Genomic DNA, 20,792 nt, shown 5'->3' on the forward strand with positions numbered 1-20,792 from the left:
GGCCCTCTATCGGATGGAAATCTGGGTATTGTTGTTATGTTATTGCTTTGCTATGTTTGCATCCTGGTAGTTAGGATGGTATACGTTACGGACCTGGTTAAGGTCGGTATCCTGATAGTTAGGATGGTATATGTGTGACCGGAAGGTCTTATGTGCTATGAAGAGTATGAGATATATGTTGTTAGATGTTATTAGAGTTGTATGTGTTATGTTATGATATGAGCAATATGTTATGGACCGGAAGGTCATCATGTTATATGCGGTTATATGATATGTATGTGCTATGTATGTCATGTATGATAAGGACCGGAAGGTTAAGATGATATTTATGTATGTGCTATGTATGCTATGTATGGTGAGGACCAGAAGGTCAAGATGATATGGACCGGAAGGTCAACAGAGTATGGACCAGAAGGTTAATAGAGTTATGGGATGGAAATCCCCTGAGACATATGGATCGGAAGATCCTATGGAGTTATGGCCTGGAAGGGCGTATGTGTTGTTATGGCCTGGAAGGGCGTATGTGATGTATGTAGTATTTTGGGGGTAACTCACTAAGCTTTCGGGCTTACAGTTTCAGTGTATTGTTTCAGGTACTTCAGGAGATCGTGGCAAGGCGAAGGCGTGATCGTACCGCTCCTCAGTTTTATGTTGATGTTTCTGGGATACTCTTATAATAAATGAATTGAAAACCTTTATGTAATAACTTAATGAATATGGTTGTTTTTGAAAAGTTTAAATTGGTTGTAAATTTTTACGATGTTACAAATAAAATGGTCATTTTACCCCAAGTATGGATTAGGGATCACGGTTTAGCACCCAATTGTTGATTGGGTGATTTTGTGGTATTGATAGCTTGAGGAGTTGCTAGGGCAACAGTTAAGGATTTTTGGCTGTAACACTCCGTTTTGAAAAGCACTTTGTGGCGGTCTCAAAGGCCCAGGGTATGAGTGATTCGGTCTTTTAGGGTCCCGGGATTTATTCGGAAGGTTTAAGGCTTGTGTGTGTGGTTAGGAGCGTAGGACTTCTTGCCACCTTTTCGCAGATATAGAGTTCGTTGGAAACAGGCTTAGAATGAAGAAGTTATGGCACTTTAAAGCATTTAGCATAAATGGTCCCTAATGGAAATGTTTGGCAAGCAATTCCCATGCATGCAAGGGAAGCATGCACGTGTCCGGCTGGGTACGCCCAGCGTAGTTGAGTAAATGATCACGGATATGGGGAGGAGTACACCCAGCGTACGAGAGGTACGCCCAGTGTACTCTTAGAGACCCTAAACCCTAAATTTTAGAGCATGTAGCTATATAAAGAACATATCACCTGAATTATCAGCCTCCCTCTCATTTTCATACAGCCACCACGAAACCCTAACCCTCCCTTGGATGTCCTTGGAGCTTTGGAGGTTATTAGAGAGCATTTTTGTGATTGTGAAGCCATTTCCAAGCAAGCGAAGAGTATAGAAAGGTGGTGGATCAAAGGGGAAATAGTAGATCCGAGTTTGGGGTTTCATTTCAGATCACCTGGAGGTATAAAGCTATAAACTTTATCCAATAGTGCTTAGATCTAGTGTGGTTTAGTTTTGAAGTCATTTTGGTCCAAAGGTTGAAGCTTCTTAGTCCAAATCCAGCTTCTAGGCTAAGGGTTGCCACCCTTAGTGCTAAATGACTCCCTAGGACAGAAAGTTGTCATCTTGGTGGTCTTAATGGGTTCATGCAAGAGTTAAGACCACTTTCATGAAAGTAGAATATCATTTTTGGAGTTTGGACTTGTTTAGGGTATGCAAAGTCACAAAGTCAGTGGATTTATGGATTAAGACGTTGGAAAGGACTTGGATTTGTGTTTGTAGCTTCTGAATCTGAGTATTAAGCACTTAATGGGAAAATGACTTAACAAGGGAGTACGCTGAGCGTACAAGCAGATACGCCCAGCGTACGCACCATTTGGCTAGTTAGTGTACATAGGAGTACGCCCAGCGTACTCATCAGTTATGGGCCTTATGGATTTTAGGCCTCGGTTTGGGCCATGCGGGGGAGTTTTGGTCCTTTGGGCCTTAGTGGGCCATCAAGAGTCAGATAATGTGGGCCAAGAAGATGTTTGGGCTTAGGGTAAGGCCCATAAGAGAGATTGGGCTCAATTTAGCAAATTAGGCCATTAGTGGGCCACTAGTGGGTTTGGGAAGCCCATCCAATGTTGGGCTTTTCATATTATGATTTTGAGCCTTGGATATGGACCAAGTTGGGCTAGGGGTAAAATGGTCATTTTACCCTAAGGAGGATTATTGTTTGAACTAAGTGATATTTTGGTATTGATAGCCTTAGGAGTCGAGAGATCAGCTGTTCGGGAATTTTGGTGAGGCAGCGATTCAAGAGTTCGATTCTTTAGTTCATATCGGTAGTGCAAGGTGAGTTATCCTTACTTTATCAATAGGGTCTAAGGCACCAAGGCCAGCCCTTTATCGGAGTTGTATCCGGGTATTTGCTTGATATGTTTATTGATTTGCTAGATCTACATCCTGGTAGTTAGGATGGTATTATGTTAGTGGCTTGGTTTAGGTCGGTATCCTGGTATATAGGATGATGTTATGTTAGTGATCGGTTAGGTCGGAATCCTGGTTATAGGATGGCTGATGTGTTAGTGATATGTTAGATCGGTATGATTATCTGTTATATACATGATAACATATGATATTTATGTACACATGATTGTTTGATTGGTATGGGGGTTTGGTTGAGGCGGGTCCTGCTTCGTGCTGTTGGCCAACATACCTAGGGCGGACCGGATAGACTGCAGGCCCAGAAAGGCACCTAGTCAAGCCGCAGGCCCGATGAGCAGTCCGGATAGGCTGAAGGCCCCGAGAGGGCGGTCCATACGTGCCGAGGCTCGGAGAGTGGGCCAGATAGACTGAAGGCCTGGTGCGGGCGGTCCAGTCATACTGTAGACTCAGAGAGTGGACTGAAGGCCCGGTGCGGGCAGACCAGTCACACTGTAGACTCGATATGCATGGTTGTTCTGTTGCTCATATGTTTATATTATATGGTTATATCGATGTGAGGTTGGTATTTTAGGGGTAACTCACTAAGCCTTCAAGCTTACAGTTTTAGTTTATTCTTTCAAGTTCAGTAGATGACCGCGAGAAGGCACAGGCGTGACCGTACACTTCCTCGATTGATGATTTTGATTTCTGGGAACTCTGATGTTTAAACTATTTTGAAAACAAATTGTAATAATTGAATGGTTTTAAATGATTTAAAAATTTAAAATTGGCTCGAATTTTATGGATGTTACACTGGCAGTGGACTTCAGCAGTGTGGGGTATGTTACCTTCCAGTAGAAGTGGGTTTAAGGCCACAATGTCGGCCCACTAGTAGGAGATGTTTGTTAGATGATTGTCTTTGTGATAATTTTCTGGTATGCCACTAGCTGTTATGTTTATGTGTTAGTATGATATGTTACTATGTGGTAGTGGTACGGGTGAAATATTCCCCGGTTACCGGTTGAAAGATACCGAAGGCAGTTATCGGTTGAAAGATACCAAAGGGGAGGCCAACTCCCAGATATACTAGGAAGTATGTGATTTATGTGTTTATGCTAGATTATTTATGTGGTAGTGGTAGGGGTGAAATAGTCCCCGAATACCGGTTGAAAGATACTGAAGGGGAGGCCAGCTTCCGGATACCGGTTGAAAGATACCGAAGGGGAGGCCAGCTCCCGGTTACCTGTTGAAAGATACCGAAGGAGAGGCCAGCTCCCGATTACCGATTGAAAGATACCGAATGGTAGTCCAACTTCCAGTACCGGTTGAAAGATACCGAGGGATTGACATTATGTGTATATGGTATGTGGTATGATGTGAGAACTCACTAAGCTTCATGCTTACGGTTTTCAGTTTTGGTTTCAGGTACTTTGTTTTCAAAGGAATGGAGTCGGCTCGATTGCCGCACATCATATTATGTTTTCCACACATGAGATCTTTGTGATTACACTCTGATGTGCTTTAATGATAACATGTTTTGATTATTGATACTTTGGTTTTGACATGGAATGTTTTTATACTGTTGCTTTTCATAACAACTTATTTAAAAACGAAATTTTTGATCTTAAATTTTGGGATGTTACAGTAAAAAACAAAAAAATATATAAAAGAAATAAAAGGTTAAGAAAGATCTAGAAAGAGATCGAAGATAAATAAGGGAAAGGTTTTGAAGGATTTAAAAAATATGAAGATAAATGTAGGAAATGGTTGCAAGGATCTAAAAAAAAAAGAAGATAAATGAAAGGAAGGTTTGGACTTTGGAAGGATCGAGAAGGGGTGTCATGTAAGTTAAATATATTTTGGTTTGTAGCCTTCCTCATGTCATTCAAGTATACAGTGGTGGTATACTGATATATGAAGTTAAATTAAAGTGATAATATTAAATATTATGCCAACTGGTTATATACAAATTACAAAGTTCAATTTAAGTGATAATATTAAATATTATGCCAACCGGTGATATACAAAATTAAACTTACTGGTAATTTTTGTTATCGGTTATTGACAATGACAAGTAATTAAAATTAATTTATAAATTAAAGTTCTAAAATAAATTGAATCAAAATTAAGATACATTACTTAAACGGATATATGACAACAAAACGAAAAATGTAAACTAAATACGAAATACAAAACAAGCGGTTGAACGTTACAATGAGTTATTATAATCGAGCTTTCGACTTGATAGCTGCCAACACACAACGTTTCATCGGACATCGTAAAATGGTTTCAAAAGTTATGTTTGTTGTGATTTGATCATCAAGGTTGTAGCTAGCAACCGCAGGTAGTGGTGTCAGCCCCATATAAATATATACATATTTTCTTGCTCACTTAAGATTTAACCATAATAAGATGGGGTTACCTAAAAGCTAATCAACTAAATGATGAATAATATCCTTCTCACCTAACACAAATTTGTTTAGCTTTTTAGTATGTTTATCGTTCTTCAATCTCGTTATCCATTGTTTTGAACTACTTTGTTTTGATTTCACACACACACACACATATATATATATATATATATATATATATATATATATATATATATATATATATATATATATATATATATATATATATATATATATATTGAAAGTGAGAGAGGTTCATGTATTATAACTTTTTATTGTGTGGATATAGAAATAATCGTAGAACAATCATTTCAAAACTTGCAATAAGTGTAAACAAGTAATATTACCTATTAATTAATTACGTTATTAATCAAATAAAGGATTTCCCCTTTATTCAAGTTGCCATCTCTATAACCCTACCCCATTAAATCACAAATCAGTTTATTATGTCCGTGCATTCTCTCTTCCACATTCTCCACATCTTGCTCTCTAAATCCCCAATTCTCGATTTCTCTACTCCGATGGGAAAATCCCAGGTCACTTGCAAATCCTTCACGCCTCTTTCTTTATCGGAGACAATCTCATCCGGAAAGTGTATTATGATCAAGGGTATTTTTGGTACCTGATATGAAGCAAGGGGCAGCTCGGTTGAAAAAAGGAACGGTAATACATCGGAAGACGAGGAGTCTCGTTGGTGCTTCTATCAGAAAAACCCTAATGTCGCCACCACCGTCATCAAGCGACCACCTTCCACTTCTGTAATTTTTTATTTAAAACAATTTTATTTTTTCTTCATGACTTCAAATCACTTAGATTTACAATAAATTTGATTGTTTTTGATTGTTTCTTTGCTTTACCCCACATCAAATCACATTTATGTGGCTTCGGGGTGGGGATTTTCTCTTTTGCTCATTTTCTTCCAGATTCTAGGTTTGCGAATTCCAAGCATTTGATTTGTTGACTCTAATGTCGAATAAATTTTGAAGGTTAAGCTGTCAGACATCCTAATTAACATGGAAGAGATTCATTTCCATGCCTCGAGTTTTCGATTAAACTAACAACAACATGGTCACAGGTTTGTAGAAGAAGCTTTTTTTATCTAAATTACAGTAAAGATTTTCGTTATAACCGTTTATTCTCCATCTCAACATTTATTTTTGTGCTACAATGGAACAATTTTTATTTTTCTTTATCATACTTTTTGACAAAACTGCAAATTTGGTCCCTGTGGTATGTATTTTTTTGGGGTTATAGTCCAAACCCCGACTTTTTTGGATTAGTGGTCCTTTTGAGCTAGTTTCGTTGCGTTTTTTGTCCTTGTGAATAGTGAAATGACTGTAATACCCTTGGGGTATTTATTTTCCATTTTTCTTTCATTTATTTTTTAAATCTAATATTTATTTATTTATTTTAATAATTAAAAAAATAAAAAGGGGCTCTCTCTCTCTCTCTCTGCATCACGAACAAGAGGAGCATAGTTTCTACCCCAAAATCCATTGTTATACATCGTCTTTTCTTTGCATCTTCACGCCTCAATTTGGATTTGTTTTTCTTTTTGGAAATCGATTCAAATGGGTTCACATTCTTGGGTAGGATCAATTTTTCTTTTTTGGAAATCAATTAACAGGTAATGTGGATGAACAACCGATTTTCTGGGTTTGCTCTTCAAGAACAATCAAACTTTTGGGTTTGGTTCTGGAACTAAAAATCAAAATCAATGTCTAAATCTGAAAAAGGATTATGGGTCTTCAAGAACAATCAATTTCTGAAAATTTGATTTTGTATGTGTGTTTTCATACCATTTATATTTTTAGGGTTAATGGAATCAAAGAAAAAAAGGATGGCACTAAATAAAATCGAAGCTGAATCATCCCATAACTCGATTGGGTCACGAGAATCAGAACTAAAATCGAAGGTGAATCGAGAACACGATATCATGAGAGGCTCGTATCTGCAAGTTTGAAATCCAAACTTGAGAAAGGGGATCGAACACGCCATGGCTGCATTTTGTGTGTGTGTGTGTATGTTGGATCAACAAGTCTGTATTTCTGTGTATGTTGAAGAAGATGAATGCAGAAAAGTATTATGGTGCCTGAGGTTTGAAGATGGGGATGTGAGTTTTGATAGATTTTTTTCCAGGTTCATTTTGTGTTCTTCCTTTTGTGTTCATAATCACCTTCAACCTCCACCTTTATCAACCGAAGAACTATGTGCCCAAGTGATTCAACAACCTATAATCTTGCTTTGCTCTTTTCTGGTATCGGAAATAGGTAAGAAGAACATAGTGTTAGCAAGGTTCACGGACCTATAGCCACCGCCTCGATCTTGGATGGGTTCTATTTGGAGAGAGAGAGAGAGAGAGAGAGAGAGAGAGAGGGAGAGGGAGGTGGGTCCTCTTAATTTTCAATTATTAAAATGAATAAATAATTATTAAACATTTAAAAACTGATTTTAAAAATAGAAAATAAATACCCCAAGGGTATTTAAGTCATTTCAGCTTATTGAGGGACTAAATCCGCAACGAAACTAGCCCAAAAGGACTACTAATCCAAAAAAGTCGGAGTTTGGACTAAAACCCCAAAAAAATGCATACCACAGGGACCATTTTTGCAATTTTGTCTACTTTTTTTTTGTTTAACTTATCCTACTAAATTTACTAGGAACATGATGTTAAGGTTCTGGATGTAATTCGATTGTTTTCTTTCATGTGGCTTCGGGGTGGGGGTGGGGGTCTATTTGTGGTGTGTGTGTGTGTGTTTTGCTTTCTTTGGTCGTTCATTGTCTATTTGCTTGTAGTTTTTCTTAGTTATTTCCATGGTGTGGTTGTTTCTATGGATTCTTCCTATGCATTTTTGTTTCATGGAGTTTCCCTAAGTTTGAGTTTTGATTGGCTCGATTCGTAGCTGTCTGGTTTGGTTTTGCTGGGGCTCATATGCGATTCTTGTTGTCCGTAATGGATTTTAGGGTGGTTGGCCTTTTTAACCCTGGTGTTTTTTTTTCTTTTTGTTGTGTTGTTGGTTCTTTGGCTTGTGTGCAATTGTTTGTTATTGCTTAGTGGTAGTATGGTGGGTTTTTCCTAGAGTTATGGTATGTTTTTGCTGTTGGTTCCTTTTTACGCTATGTTTGTATTGAGCTTCTCTTTTGTTGGTGGTTTTTCTTTTCCACATAAGCATTTGATGCAATTTGTTTTTATTTTTGTATAGACATTGCTGAAGCAAGGCTATAAATTCTTATGGAACTATAAAGCCTGAAAGAAATAACATCAAGTAAATAAAAAGAAGCTAGGTGAAGAATGAAAACTCGATTTGGAGCCTGAAGAAGATTTAAAAGTAAGGCAATAATATTCGATCAGAATGGATTAATATTTTTTTCCAGTCAGAATGATTAGTAACATATATTCTGCCAGAATGTATTAGTATTTTACTTAGATTTCAATTTTTATTCTTAAAGAATAAACGTAATTGTTAAAGATTATTACTTACATTCTTTCAGAATGAATGTCATTTATGTATGTTCATAGTTGTATTTGTTAAGAATGAATGTAATTATTGATTTTAAGATATTAAAATTCTTTTAATATCAAATTTGTATTTATTAAAAATTATTAATCTTGATAATATATGTTTAGAGTATTATGTCAAAATTTAATGTTTCTTTCAAGATGATCATAAACACATTCTTTTAGAATGTCCTAATTAATATATTTATTATCCAAAAATCAGATTTTTAAAGTTTAGAGAATTAATTATTTCTTAAAATCTGTAATTTTCTTTTTTAAATTTATGTTAATTGACTAAAATACATTTATAATGAAATTAGATAGTATTTTTTAATTATCTTTAATTTAATAGTATGCATTAATCACTTTAACAATTAGTTAGAATACAATAACTTAAGCACAAATACACACACACACACATACACACACACACACACATATATATATATATATATATATATATATATATATATATATATATATATATATATATATATATATATATGTTAAGATATTCAAAGTATCAACTTGGTATAATGCTATCATTCAGATTTATCTAACATAACAACTAGGTATTATTTTATTCTAGAAAGTTGGTCATCATAATGACTATGTACTATCATATCATATCATATCATACTATATTATAAATGAAACATTTTTCCTTTCACCATATTAATTTGAAACTCCTATATATATATATATATATATATATATATATATATATATATATATATATATATATATATATATATATATATATATATTTTCACCACATTCATTTGAAACTCCCATGACTTTTCAATTTCTTTTTAATAATAATTATTATAAGTTGGTTAATAAGGTTAAATAAACATCAAACCTAAAGTGTAATCATATATAAACTTAATTTCAATATTAAAATAATATATTTACTTCTACTTATAAAGTTATGTTTTTTTTAACTTTTAAAATATCATACTTAATTTATTAGTTATAATATAGTATTGAATGTAAACCATTATCATTTTAAAGATACAATTTTGGAACAATTTGTATAAAATACTTAAATTATTAATTTAAATATAACATTACATGGTCAACTTAAATATAAATTTTAGTTTAACTTAAACAACCCAAAAAATATTTTGTAAATAGTTAAATGTGATAAATTGTTGTGTCTTTCTAATAATGATTATAAGTTGATTAATAAAGTTAAAGAAATACCAAACCTAAATAAACTAAATTTCAATTTTAAAATAATGTATTTACTTCTACTTATAAAGCTATGTCTTTAACTTTTAATATATTATATTTAATTTATTAGTTTTAAAATGTTGTTGTATATAAACTATTGTTAGTTTAAAGTTACAACCTTTTAATAGTTTGGACAAAATACTTAAATTATTAATTTAAATATAACATTACAGTATCAACTTAAATATAAATTTCAGCTCCACTTAAAAAACCAAAGAATATTTTGTGGATAGTTAAAAGTGATAAATTATAGTGATAAATGCAAAAACTAAATTGTAATATCAATTTAACTAAAATATTTTTCTAGAGATATTTTTATAATCGTTTAAAGTTTTCAAATAAGTAACTTAAAATAACTTACAATAACAATAGTTAAAAATAACTCAATATAAATGATTATATTGTTAGCTTTAAAATAATAAAAAAACAATGTTTGATCTTTTAAAAAATTACAATAATAGAAATTAAAACATTAAGCAAATAAATTTTAAAAAATTAATTAATAATAACAACAACTATACATAACATTAAACCATATATTATATTTAATTTTATTTATGTGTAACTCGCGGGTAGAAGTCATTCAAACGATTGAATAAACTATAATATTAAAATCTCATATTATATTTCTATTTATAAAATTATGACTTTAACTTTTTAACATATTATAGTTAACTTATTAGTTTAAATATGTTATCGTATGTGAGCAATTATTATTTTAAAGTCACAACATTTATATAATTTATGAGTTGATGTAAAATAATTAAATTATTAATTTCAATATAATATTAAACAATTAACTGAAATCAAAATTTCAGTTAAACTTGAAAAAAATTGAGAGACTATTTTATAAATAGTTAAAGATTATAAATTATAGTGTTAAACCTAAATTGTAATCCTAAATTAACAAAAAAAACCATGAAACTGTTTTTATAATCATTAACAATTTTCAAATAAATAACTTAAAAAATAACTTATAATAAAAATAGTTAAAAGTAATATTATATAAAAAACTATAATATTTTCTTTAAAAACAAAAACAATGTTTTTTGTTTTAAATAACTACAATCATAGAAACTAACAATATTCATCATATAAATTTTAAAAACGTTAAATTTCTTAAACCAAATTAAAATAATAAGAATTTCGAAATACGTTATTTTAAATAACTTACAACAACAATAGTTAAAAGTAAAATTATATACAAAAGTTATATGGTTGTCTTTAAAAACAAAAACAATGTTTGATGTTTTAAATAATTACAATGATAGAAATTAAAATCTTAAGCAAATAAACTTTTAAAATTAATTAATCATAACAACTATAAATATCATTAAATCATATATTATATCTAATTTTATTTATAAGTAACCTGCAGGTAGACGTCATTAAGACACTTATGATTATATAATTTTAAAATATATTTACATTATCATATAATTGAAACAAATAATGTTTATATCAACTTATTATAAAATTTATTATATAAAAACTACTAACAATGTCATTGATATATTTAAAAAATATATATTTATAAAAATTTCAAATATATTATTATATTCTGTACAACGTACAAGTATTCGCCTATTTTAGCTTAAAGAATTGACCATTATAATGACCATACATAATATTATCATAAAATTTAAGAAGAGTGACTCCCATGTATAATATTATCTTAAAAGTATGTGCAATATAAGACAAGAAATATTATTCCTTACCTTTCAATATTTTATAATTTTATGAATTACGGATATAATGTAAATAATAATATTTTACAAAATCAGTACTATATTGTAATATATTAATTTAACATGTATTCAAAGGAACTCACCATTAGTATTACCCTTAAATTTTCAATTGCATTAGTGGGATCGCCATCTGAGCTTCTTCGATCCTTTGTTCAGCGATTAAATGTTTTAACCCCCAGTCCCTTGGCTTCTCTTCTTCATTTTTGGTGCTCTAATTTTTATTCTTCGCACTTCCTTTTTCGAATTCCAAATGCTCATTATATATTATATGTATGAACATAACAAGTTTATGTTGCCAGAAATTTCGTTAATCATTTCATCCGATAAAATCAATTTCTTTTGATGAAGATGATGTTGCCTTTCTTGTGGCTTTTCTCACCTTATCCTTCATCCTCACTGATAGGGCATCATAGTTCTTCTTCATCTTCGGAGTAATTGGAGTCATTCAGATTGAGAAAGCGAAGATCATCGGATGACTCTGTATGATAGTTAATATAATTTATAAAAGTTTTAATAATATTTACATTTTCTTAAGAGAGTTTAATTGACATGTAATTGAGTGGAAGACTAAAGCTAAAAAAGATTTAAACAAAACTAAAATAAAAAAATAACTAATTATAGAACTTTGGGGTGCAAATTGTAATTTATCAAAATAACGATATATTTAGGGAAAAAGAGAGATGGAAAGTGGAGTATCATACTGTTTGATCTTGTAGGAATTTGTGTTTTTAAAGATAAGAGAAAAAAAAAAAAAACTTTGATTTAAATTACAGTTTTGAATGTAGAAGTTTCTGATTAGTAATGAAAACTATAAAATTCGATTTAAAATTGAAACGGAGAATAGAAGAAAATGGAGGTTACCTTCAATGGCTATTGGAGAATGGAGATGCTCTTATTCGCAGACGTCAACGAACAACGAATCCCTGCTACTACTTTACGAGTGTGGAAGCTGAAAATTTTGTGAACAAAATTGTGCCACGTGTCGCAAAATAAAATTTCTAATGTTGAATTTAAGGGATATATTTAATAACATAACATTTAATGCATAAAGTATGTTAAAAAAATACTTTGAAATTGAACGAATAATAAATAGAGTACTTCAATTTTGAATAGATATATTTATGTTTGAATGCACAAAGATGAAGGTGATATTTTTTTGAATATTTAATATAAAATAATAATTTATTCTGTAAAATACTTTTAATAATTATATTATTTTTGATAAAAAAATAATTATTCGAACAATATACGAAACATTTTTGATTTTGTAGTTTATTGATATTTTGTGAATTATTAGTATTTATTATGAGGTGGAAGCAGAAAAATAAAAACGAAATATGTTTTTCATACTTTTCTTTGGAGTTTAGTATGGAGAGAGTAAAATGAAAAAAAAAGGTTAGAAAGATCTAGAAAGAGGTGAAGATAAATAGAGGAAGCGTTTTGAAGACTCTAGAAAATGATGAAGATAAGTGAAAGAAAAGATTGGAAGGATCTAGAAAATGATGAAGATAGATGAAAGGAAGGTTTGGAAAGAACGAGAAGGGATGGCATATATTTTGGCTTTTAGCCTTCCTTATGTCGTTCAATTACGGGAAATTGAAAATGGGTGATATACAAAGTTAAATTTAAGTGATAATATTAAAAATTATCATATTTATATAATAAATAGTTAAAATAATAGTAATCAAATTTGAAGTTATATTTTTGGAGAAATTAAATTACCTCATATATTTTATGCCTACAATTATTTTTAACCATTAAAATTATGACAAATCACCATTCAATTTAATTTTATTTGATATATTTCTAATATAGTCTTAACAAGTTAGTTAAAAAAATATGAAATGATAACATTTTTCATAATTTAATTGGGTAGGAACATTTATAGACATTAAAAATAAGAATCGATTTAATTTCTCATATTTTTGAAACAAGTTGTTAGTTTTTAATTTTCTACGACTTGCATCTTTGGATTGGATACCTATTAATTTAAAATATTTATATTCCGAAAAAATACAATAAATTTTGTTAGTTATTCGAAATCAAATTAGGTAAAAAAGATTATATATATATATATTTGTTAGGATTATAGATTATCATAACGACAACGACAAATTATTATTATTATTAGTAAAGTTAATAATAAAAATATAATTATTAAATAATAAAATTTTGTAATTTTTATAAGTACCATTTCAATGTTGTGTACCCCTTAAATGTAAGTGTAATAATGCTTGTGCATTATGGTGTTGTGATAGTAATGGAATGAATGGGTATTTATAGTACAATCTTAAAGTTTTATTGATTAAGTTATATTGAAATAAGTATAAAAGTTAATGTATAATAATTATATGATAATGATTACTTAAAAAGCAAGACTAATTGATGATTAATTATTTAAGAAAAAAATAAAATGAAGAATATTATTAAATGAAAATAGAGTAGGGGTAAAAAGAACCTAATAAAAAATAATTTTGTCATATTTAAGAACCTTTTTTTAATTTTTGTTTTCACTTTTCATAGAACTTTGGACTATTTTTTATTGTTTTGTTTTGTTTTTTTTTTTTCTTTTGTCTTCGTGTCATTTTAAAGAAGTAAACACATAATACATGGGGACGATGTGGTGCTCGAATAGACCGCTGAGAAGAGGCACAGAGACGAATCAACTTGTGGAGTTGCACATGAAATTGAGATTGTAAGGTTGACTTCATCTATTAGTTCTTGGAGTTTTAAAGATAATGCAAATGGATATTTCTTGGTTAGCATATTAGGAATGTGCATGGGTGATTTTGACTCCAGAAGCCTTGATATCTCTTTCAATTGGATTAATTGTATCTCATTGAAAGTGAATTGTTTTGTTTGGAGAAGTAGTTTTGTGCTTGGTCGAGACTTGACTTATAGGTGTTGCCCTTGTGAGCTTTTCTTCATTCATTTCGACGTTATTTGAAAGGTTGACAAAAGGAGATGTAAATTGTTTTTTTTTGGCTTATATAGTGTTGTGGCCTTTATGGAAAGTTAGGAACGATATCATTTTCAAAAAGCAGAGGTGCAATCTGATGAGAACGATGGATGATATTCAATTTTCTGACTTTCAATTAGATTAAGTATATAGCTAAATTGCCGAGGTAATGTTAGTTTGATTGGTTTATTAATCATACTATACTATGTGCTATATAATTTTCTAGCTTCTTTAGTTTTAATGTTATTGTCGTTATAAAAGAAACTATTTAGAATATCGACCCTATTAAGTGTTGTAATGAACTCAAGAATTGTCTTTATGTTCCAACTTTTTATTAGATAACTTCGATTAGGTAGCAACCTTTGTCAACTTTAGCTACTTTGCAACATTTGGAACTTTTACTACTTCTCACACGGTAAAAACGTGAGAGATGATCATGACTCGAGAATTGGTGAGACGATAGAGACAAAAGATGAACGAAACTAAAGAAGTGGTTGAATACTGGTGCCATCAACTCGACATACCGTCGACTTGGATAATCGAGTACGAAATGCTAGGAGCTTGAGAGTCCAACTTTGCAATTTTAATTATGAAAGTAATATATATCAATATTATGGATTATGATGTAAACACTGATTACATAACCAACTTCGTATTTATAATATCACATATAATATTCAAATATAATTTTAAAAATTGTATATATTAATAACAAAATTATAAATATTATAAAAATATAAAAGATTCGATGTAAGATAATAAAATCGAATAATTAGATTGAAATAAACTTAATATCGTCACAATATCAAACTCAAATATTTTTATAGATTTTTTTTTCTATACCTCAATTAGGATTATGTAGCAAAAACCATTGCAAAAGTTTCATGTTCGAGTTTTTTTTTTGTGGGATAATAACTTAGGAGGGTAATTAGGTTTTTAGTTTGTCCGTATTAGGTCATTAAGGTTTTTTTTTTTTTTTTTTTTTTTTTTTTTTTTTTTTTTTATGCGTATTAGACCAATATGGTTGTTATCATCCTTTAGAAATAGTCATTTTTACCGGTTAAACAGAAAGAAACCGATAAAAAAGACTATTTCTAAACAGTAATAACAATCATATTGGTATAATACGCACAAAAAAAACCTTAATAATCTAATACAGACAAACTAAAAACCTAATTACCTCCTAAAGTCATTATCCCTTTCTTTTTCTCTCCATCCACATGGCTTGTTTATAAATTATAAGTTATAACTCATTTTTAAAAGGGCAAAAATCCAAGTGATAAGGACCTTTATAGAAAAAATAGAAAGAAAAAAGAGTAAATATGACAATTAATTAATCCTAAGAACTACTTTTGTAAACTACTTAAAATAAGTCACGATGCTCGACGAACTGGTAAAACCTTATTGCCTGACTGCGTTGCAAAGAGAAGGATCGGTAGGGTTTTCTTTCGCCGGAGTTTCTCGCCGGAGATGGAGTTAATGGAGGCATCTTCACATCCTTCTCCTGCTCCCGCTTCTATTAGGTATCGGAATCTGATTTTTTCACTGTAATTCATTTGTTGATTCGAAACTATTTTGTTTTCACAGCTAGAGCGACAATGTATAGAGAAGCTAATTTGATGAATCATGTTGTGTATATTGCAGTCCACAACGCCATTTCTATCTCGCCGTCGACAGAATCCAGTTTAAGATGGTCCATCTCTTGCTCTATTTACGTTTCAGTTAAGAAAAATCGTTTCTTATTCGGAATCATCAATTCATTTTATCCCCTTTATAAAATTCAACCACATACACGACTTTCTATCTCCATGTTCATTTAGATCTTTCCTCAATTTTATCCCGAAAAATCCTTCATCTTTCATATTAAGTTCAATTCTCAATCCGGAGGTGAAAATTGTGTATTTTTTCAACTATAATCCGATTCGTAGTTCAATATTTCTCTGCAATTTGGAAGTATATACGACATTCATGGAGAAAATTCGAGATTGTTATTGAAGCTTTTAGTGAAAATCGACAGGAGACATTGGTGGATCTATTAGAAATGGCAGGGCGTCGGCCATGGCTGCCAATGGTGGTTTGTTGCAGCACACGAGATGAGCTTGATGCTGTTTGTTCTTCCATCTCCAACATCTCTTACATCACTGTTACACCTCTGGTATTTCATCTGCCTTTTTCTCTTATGATCTTTGCATTCAAGGTCAATAATTTACATTCTATCATCATTTTCTGAACCTTTTCTTCTCAGTATAGTGACCTTACTGAAGCTGAACGTGCATTGATTCTAGATAAATTTCGCTATGCAACAACAAAATGGAATCAAAATTCAGCATCCATTCAATCTGGAGATGAAAAGGAAGAACAGAAATCTCATATGATAGTTGCAACTGATTCTTGTCTTCCTCTTCTTGCTTCAGGAGAATCATCCATCAGTTCTAGTGTTCTTATAAACTATGAACTCCCAACAAAAAAGGTACTTTTATACAATTATATGAACCACATTTTATAAATGGATCCAATTTGATAAACGATTTTTGAATTGTGATATTTATCAGGAAACATATATGAGGCGAATGACAACATGTTTGGCTACAGGTTTTTTCCATATCTTTTTTTTTTAATTAATACATCTTACTTATTAATTAATAATTATATAAAAATAATATCTTAAGTTAAAAGTTATGTTGTTGAATAATGTAGATGGGATTGTGATTAACATGGTTGTTGGGGGAGAAGTGGTGGCACTTAAAACCATTGAGGAAAGCAGCAATCTTGTGATTGCAGAAATGCCAATAAATGTAAGTTTTTGTTATTCTTTTTTAATATTTTCATTTTTTTAATACAAACCAAAGATTTTTCTTGCTTGAATATTTGAATTTGGTTTTGTGTTTTTTTCTTGAACAGATTTTTGAAATGTTTTAAAGACATTTTTTTGGGGTTTCTTTCAAGTGAATTGGTAATCAGGTATCATAGATATGAGTCCCTTTATATGATTACAATTTACAAGAACTATTTTGTTAAAACAATAACATGTGATTTTTAAGTAAAGTTATCTTATTAGACTTTTGAGAGATTTGATTCGTTTATTTTGTAGTTGTTTTTTTTTTTTCTAGTTTAATTGTTTGATATGATATTAATATTATTGTGTTTTAAATAAATTTATGTTAAGCATCTTTTGAAAATAGTAATACACTTTGAAAATAAGTACATTAAAGAAAAAAAAAACTCAACTTTAAAAAGGTTTAAACGCAAATAAATGTAAGTAAAAATCTCATGAGGGGTGTTCTACAAGTCCAAAAGGATAAACAATGTATAAAATAATGATATTATGGTTCTTTTTCGATAATAATAAATAGGAAATCTGCGAAAAAGTCTAAATATTTTAGGCCAATTTACGATTTACTTCCAAATTAAATTTTGTTTACAAAAAAGGACAGCTTACCGGCTAAGAGAGACAGATCTGTATACCGAGCGGGGCTCGATGTCAGGCGGGGCCTGATGTGGGGCGGGGCCTGGTGCCGGGGTATTAAATTAATGGTTCGACAATTATGGTTTTATTATTAAATTAAAAACGGAATTTTTGGTCATGATTTTTGGGATGTTACACAGTTAAAAGAAGTTGGTTGCTTTATTATGTACAAAAAAGAAGAAGTTGCCAATATGTGAACACGGATAAGAGGTAGTTACCCACCTAAGTCATTTTCCCTTAAATAAACACAAATTGTGTATATTTACCTTAATAATGTTCAAATTATCATAGCAAGACATTCTTTGTTCAGAATAACAAGAAAAACCAATCTAATATCATCATAACCTCACCATAAAAAACACATCTTGATTTTGGTTGGATTCTTCATGGATGTGATGCACTTGTACAATGATGAATAAATGATCATGTCATGTTGGTGATGAGTTGTTGATGACAATTCTAACATTTGAGGTTGAAAAAAAAAAGTCTTTTTCGCTTGTAAGCTTTGAAATCCAATTCTTTTTTCCACACCTTTCCTCATAATATGTTGCTTTGTTTTCATGCATTTTCTATCATTTGTCGTTCCTACAACCATTATTCCCAAAGAATAGAAGTAAATCCCATCCATATACTACATAACTATTTATCATGATAAAATGCTAGGTAGAATAAAGTAAAATCGACGATCAAACATTCCCAACTTTATTTTTTCTTGTCTTGCAAATGGCTTTCACAGAATTACAAGTATTAGAAATATTAGGTATAAGATATGATGAAAACAAACATTAAAGATGCAAAAAATAGGAACACAATGATTTGCATTGTTTATATGATTAGAGTAACTATGCTAATTCATAGGCGAACTAGAATGAGATTTTGTTAGATTTGTAGAATATAGAGTAATCACAAACTCTTTCTATTTAGGGTTATTAAGGCATATTAAGATGTTTATAATGACAAAACTTGACTTAGGACTGAACATGGGCCTTAAAAGCCCAAGATGTCACCATTTGGTTTGGTTGAGCACTATAGTTTTGCCGATCAGGACAGCAACTCCTTAGAACCGAGCACCGCAACCTTGTTACCCAATACCATGACTCCTTAAGAAGAGATGTTTGTTTATTTGTTTGTTTGTTTTAGATCTTCTTTATTTTTTTTGTTTGTACAATATTAGCCTTTGCAGACTGTTTGTTTTTAAAAAACCGTAGATCTAAAAACGTCTGTGTGTCCTCTTCGTGGCGCGGATGTTGACCAAAGTCTTCTAACATTTTCTAGCCTGAAAAAACTCATATATCTTTTGTTTAAAAAAAAAAAAAAATTAAAACATAGATATCTTTGATAAACAATTTGGAAAATTACGTACAATACTTCAAGAAAAAAGAGTTCGACGACACAACTATTTCCTTTGCGACAAATTTATAAGTAAATGTTTAATTATAATACTAGTAGTTGGAATTGTTTATATAGGTATACAAATAATCCTAATATTGTCTAATATTTTTTGTGCTAAATTTTAAAATATATAAATATATATATATATATATATATATATATATATATATATATATATATATATATATATATATATATATATATATATATATATATAGTATCATCTATTTCATTGGAACAATATTTACGGTTAGTTTTTAATTGATTTAATTGAATAATAGTAAAATAAAAATTATGAAAATTTTTATTTTAAAATCAAAGTTTATTTCCATCTATTTTATGTGTTAAATTCTCTAATCCCTAATTACAATATTTAGGCATAGCTTTGCGACCAAAACTTATTTTTTTTTATTAAATATATCCGTGAATTCGTACAATTTTATTTTAATTTTATACAATAATACATAAAATTTGATATATATATATTTGTTAACTAATTATAATAAAGTCGTAAAAATATTGAAAAACTATTTCAAGTTAAAAAAAAAGTTTATTTAATATTTAGTTTATTTTGGCAGTTTACAGACGTTAAAAAACAAACAGTTTTCTTCTTCAAACTGCAGACGTTTGATACATCTCTTCTACTGTAAATATTTGCAGATGTGGTCCACATACTACAGACCTTTTGCTTAAGAATAAACAAACACCTAAGTATTTCAACTACGAACCTCATTTTGTAGATGGTCAGGGAGCATATTGGACTATATAACTTAGTTCCTTAATAGCAACAATGAGGTCAAGGGTTATATCAGACTCCACAACTCAATAATCTCCTATTTAGAGGTTAATCAACCAATTTGCTGCAATCTAAACATGAAATTATAACTCCCATCTTTATTGATGTTGGTGAATTATTCGAGAACAGATGTGGCTGTGTGGCTAATGGCGTATGTTGGTCCAGATTTTGGTTTACTTTTGTCCAAGTCTTGAAGTATCATTCAAGGATTCCTAGTATTTCCTTGAGCAATAAGGAATGCATTATAAGGAAAGTTTTATTGATTACCATTAGGTTTCCTAGACATATTCTAATGTGTTTTGATCAGTATATATACAGATTTTCATTAGGTTCCTATAATCAATTGCATTGAAGTTTTGGGCTAGTTTCTTCAATAATAAAAGTGTCTAAGTTTATGCAACATACTATTCTGGTTTCATGTTAAGTTCTTACCGCTTTTAATTAGTATCAGAGCATCAGATATCGTGTGGTTTTCTTTTTTCTGTTTGTGTGATTGAAGAAAGCAGCTCGTGTGAAAGAAGCTGATCAAAACTTGTATAGACGAAGAGTGTTTTGTTGTGTTTTTTCTGTTGTGAAGAATCTGTTTTCTACTGTGTGTTCTACGACAATAGGAAGCCAAATCAGAGAAAAAAGTTCTCCTGTGTAGAAGGAGCTGTGTGACAGAAGTTGCCATATCTTTTTTTGGCAACAACTTTTTCTACTTTCTGTTCCTGTCTCCTTTTTTTTTTTTTTTTTTTTTTTTTTTTTTTTTTTTTTTTTTTTTCTTTTGTTTGTTTCCTGTCCCTATGAAGACCAAAGACATGCAATCTATC

General features: G+C 30.5%; 1 protein-coding gene and 1 long non-coding RNA gene across 3 annotated transcripts; one reads left to right on the forward strand and one right to left on the reverse strand.

Moving 5' to 3' along the window:
• Positions 1-11,312: 11,312 nt before the first annotated feature.
• LOC111916463 (uncharacterized) lies at positions 11,313-12,426 on the reverse strand. Its single transcript, XR_002858527.2, has 2 exons — positions 12,229-12,426; positions 11,313-11,845 (listed from the first exon to the last, which is right to left on the reverse strand). It is a non-coding gene; the product is annotated as an uncharacterized LOC111916463 (long non-coding RNA).
• Positions 12,427-15,693: 3,267 nt separating this feature from the next.
• Positions 15,694-17,396, forward strand: LOC111916476 (ATP-dependent RNA helicase eIF4A). Of its 2 annotated transcripts, none has more exons than XM_023912143.3 (7): positions 15,694-15,849; positions 15,971-16,019; positions 16,344-16,481; positions 16,572-16,796; positions 16,879-16,918; positions 17,024-17,121; positions 17,228-17,396. In XM_023912143.3, exons 1-7 carry the CDS (start codon positions 15,797-15,799, stop codon positions 17,243-17,245), a joined length of 621 nt encoding a protein of 206 aa, XP_023767911.1. In that variant the 5' UTR covers positions 15,694-15,796; the 3' UTR covers positions 17,246-17,396. The 2 variants fall into 2 exon arrangements, with proteins under 2 accessions (XP_023767911.1, XP_023767910.1); XM_023912142.2 differs by having other exon boundaries at positions 15,708-15,849; positions 15,914-16,047.
• The last annotated feature ends 3,396 nt before the right edge of the window (positions 17,397-20,792 follow it).

Source organism: Lactuca sativa, chromosome 4 (assembly GCF_002870075.4).
Source record: "Lactuca sativa cultivar Salinas chromosome 4, Lsat_Salinas_v11, whole genome shotgun sequence".
In the NCBI taxonomy this organism is placed as follows: Eukaryota; Viridiplantae; Streptophyta; class Magnoliopsida; order Asterales; family Asteraceae; genus Lactuca; species Lactuca sativa.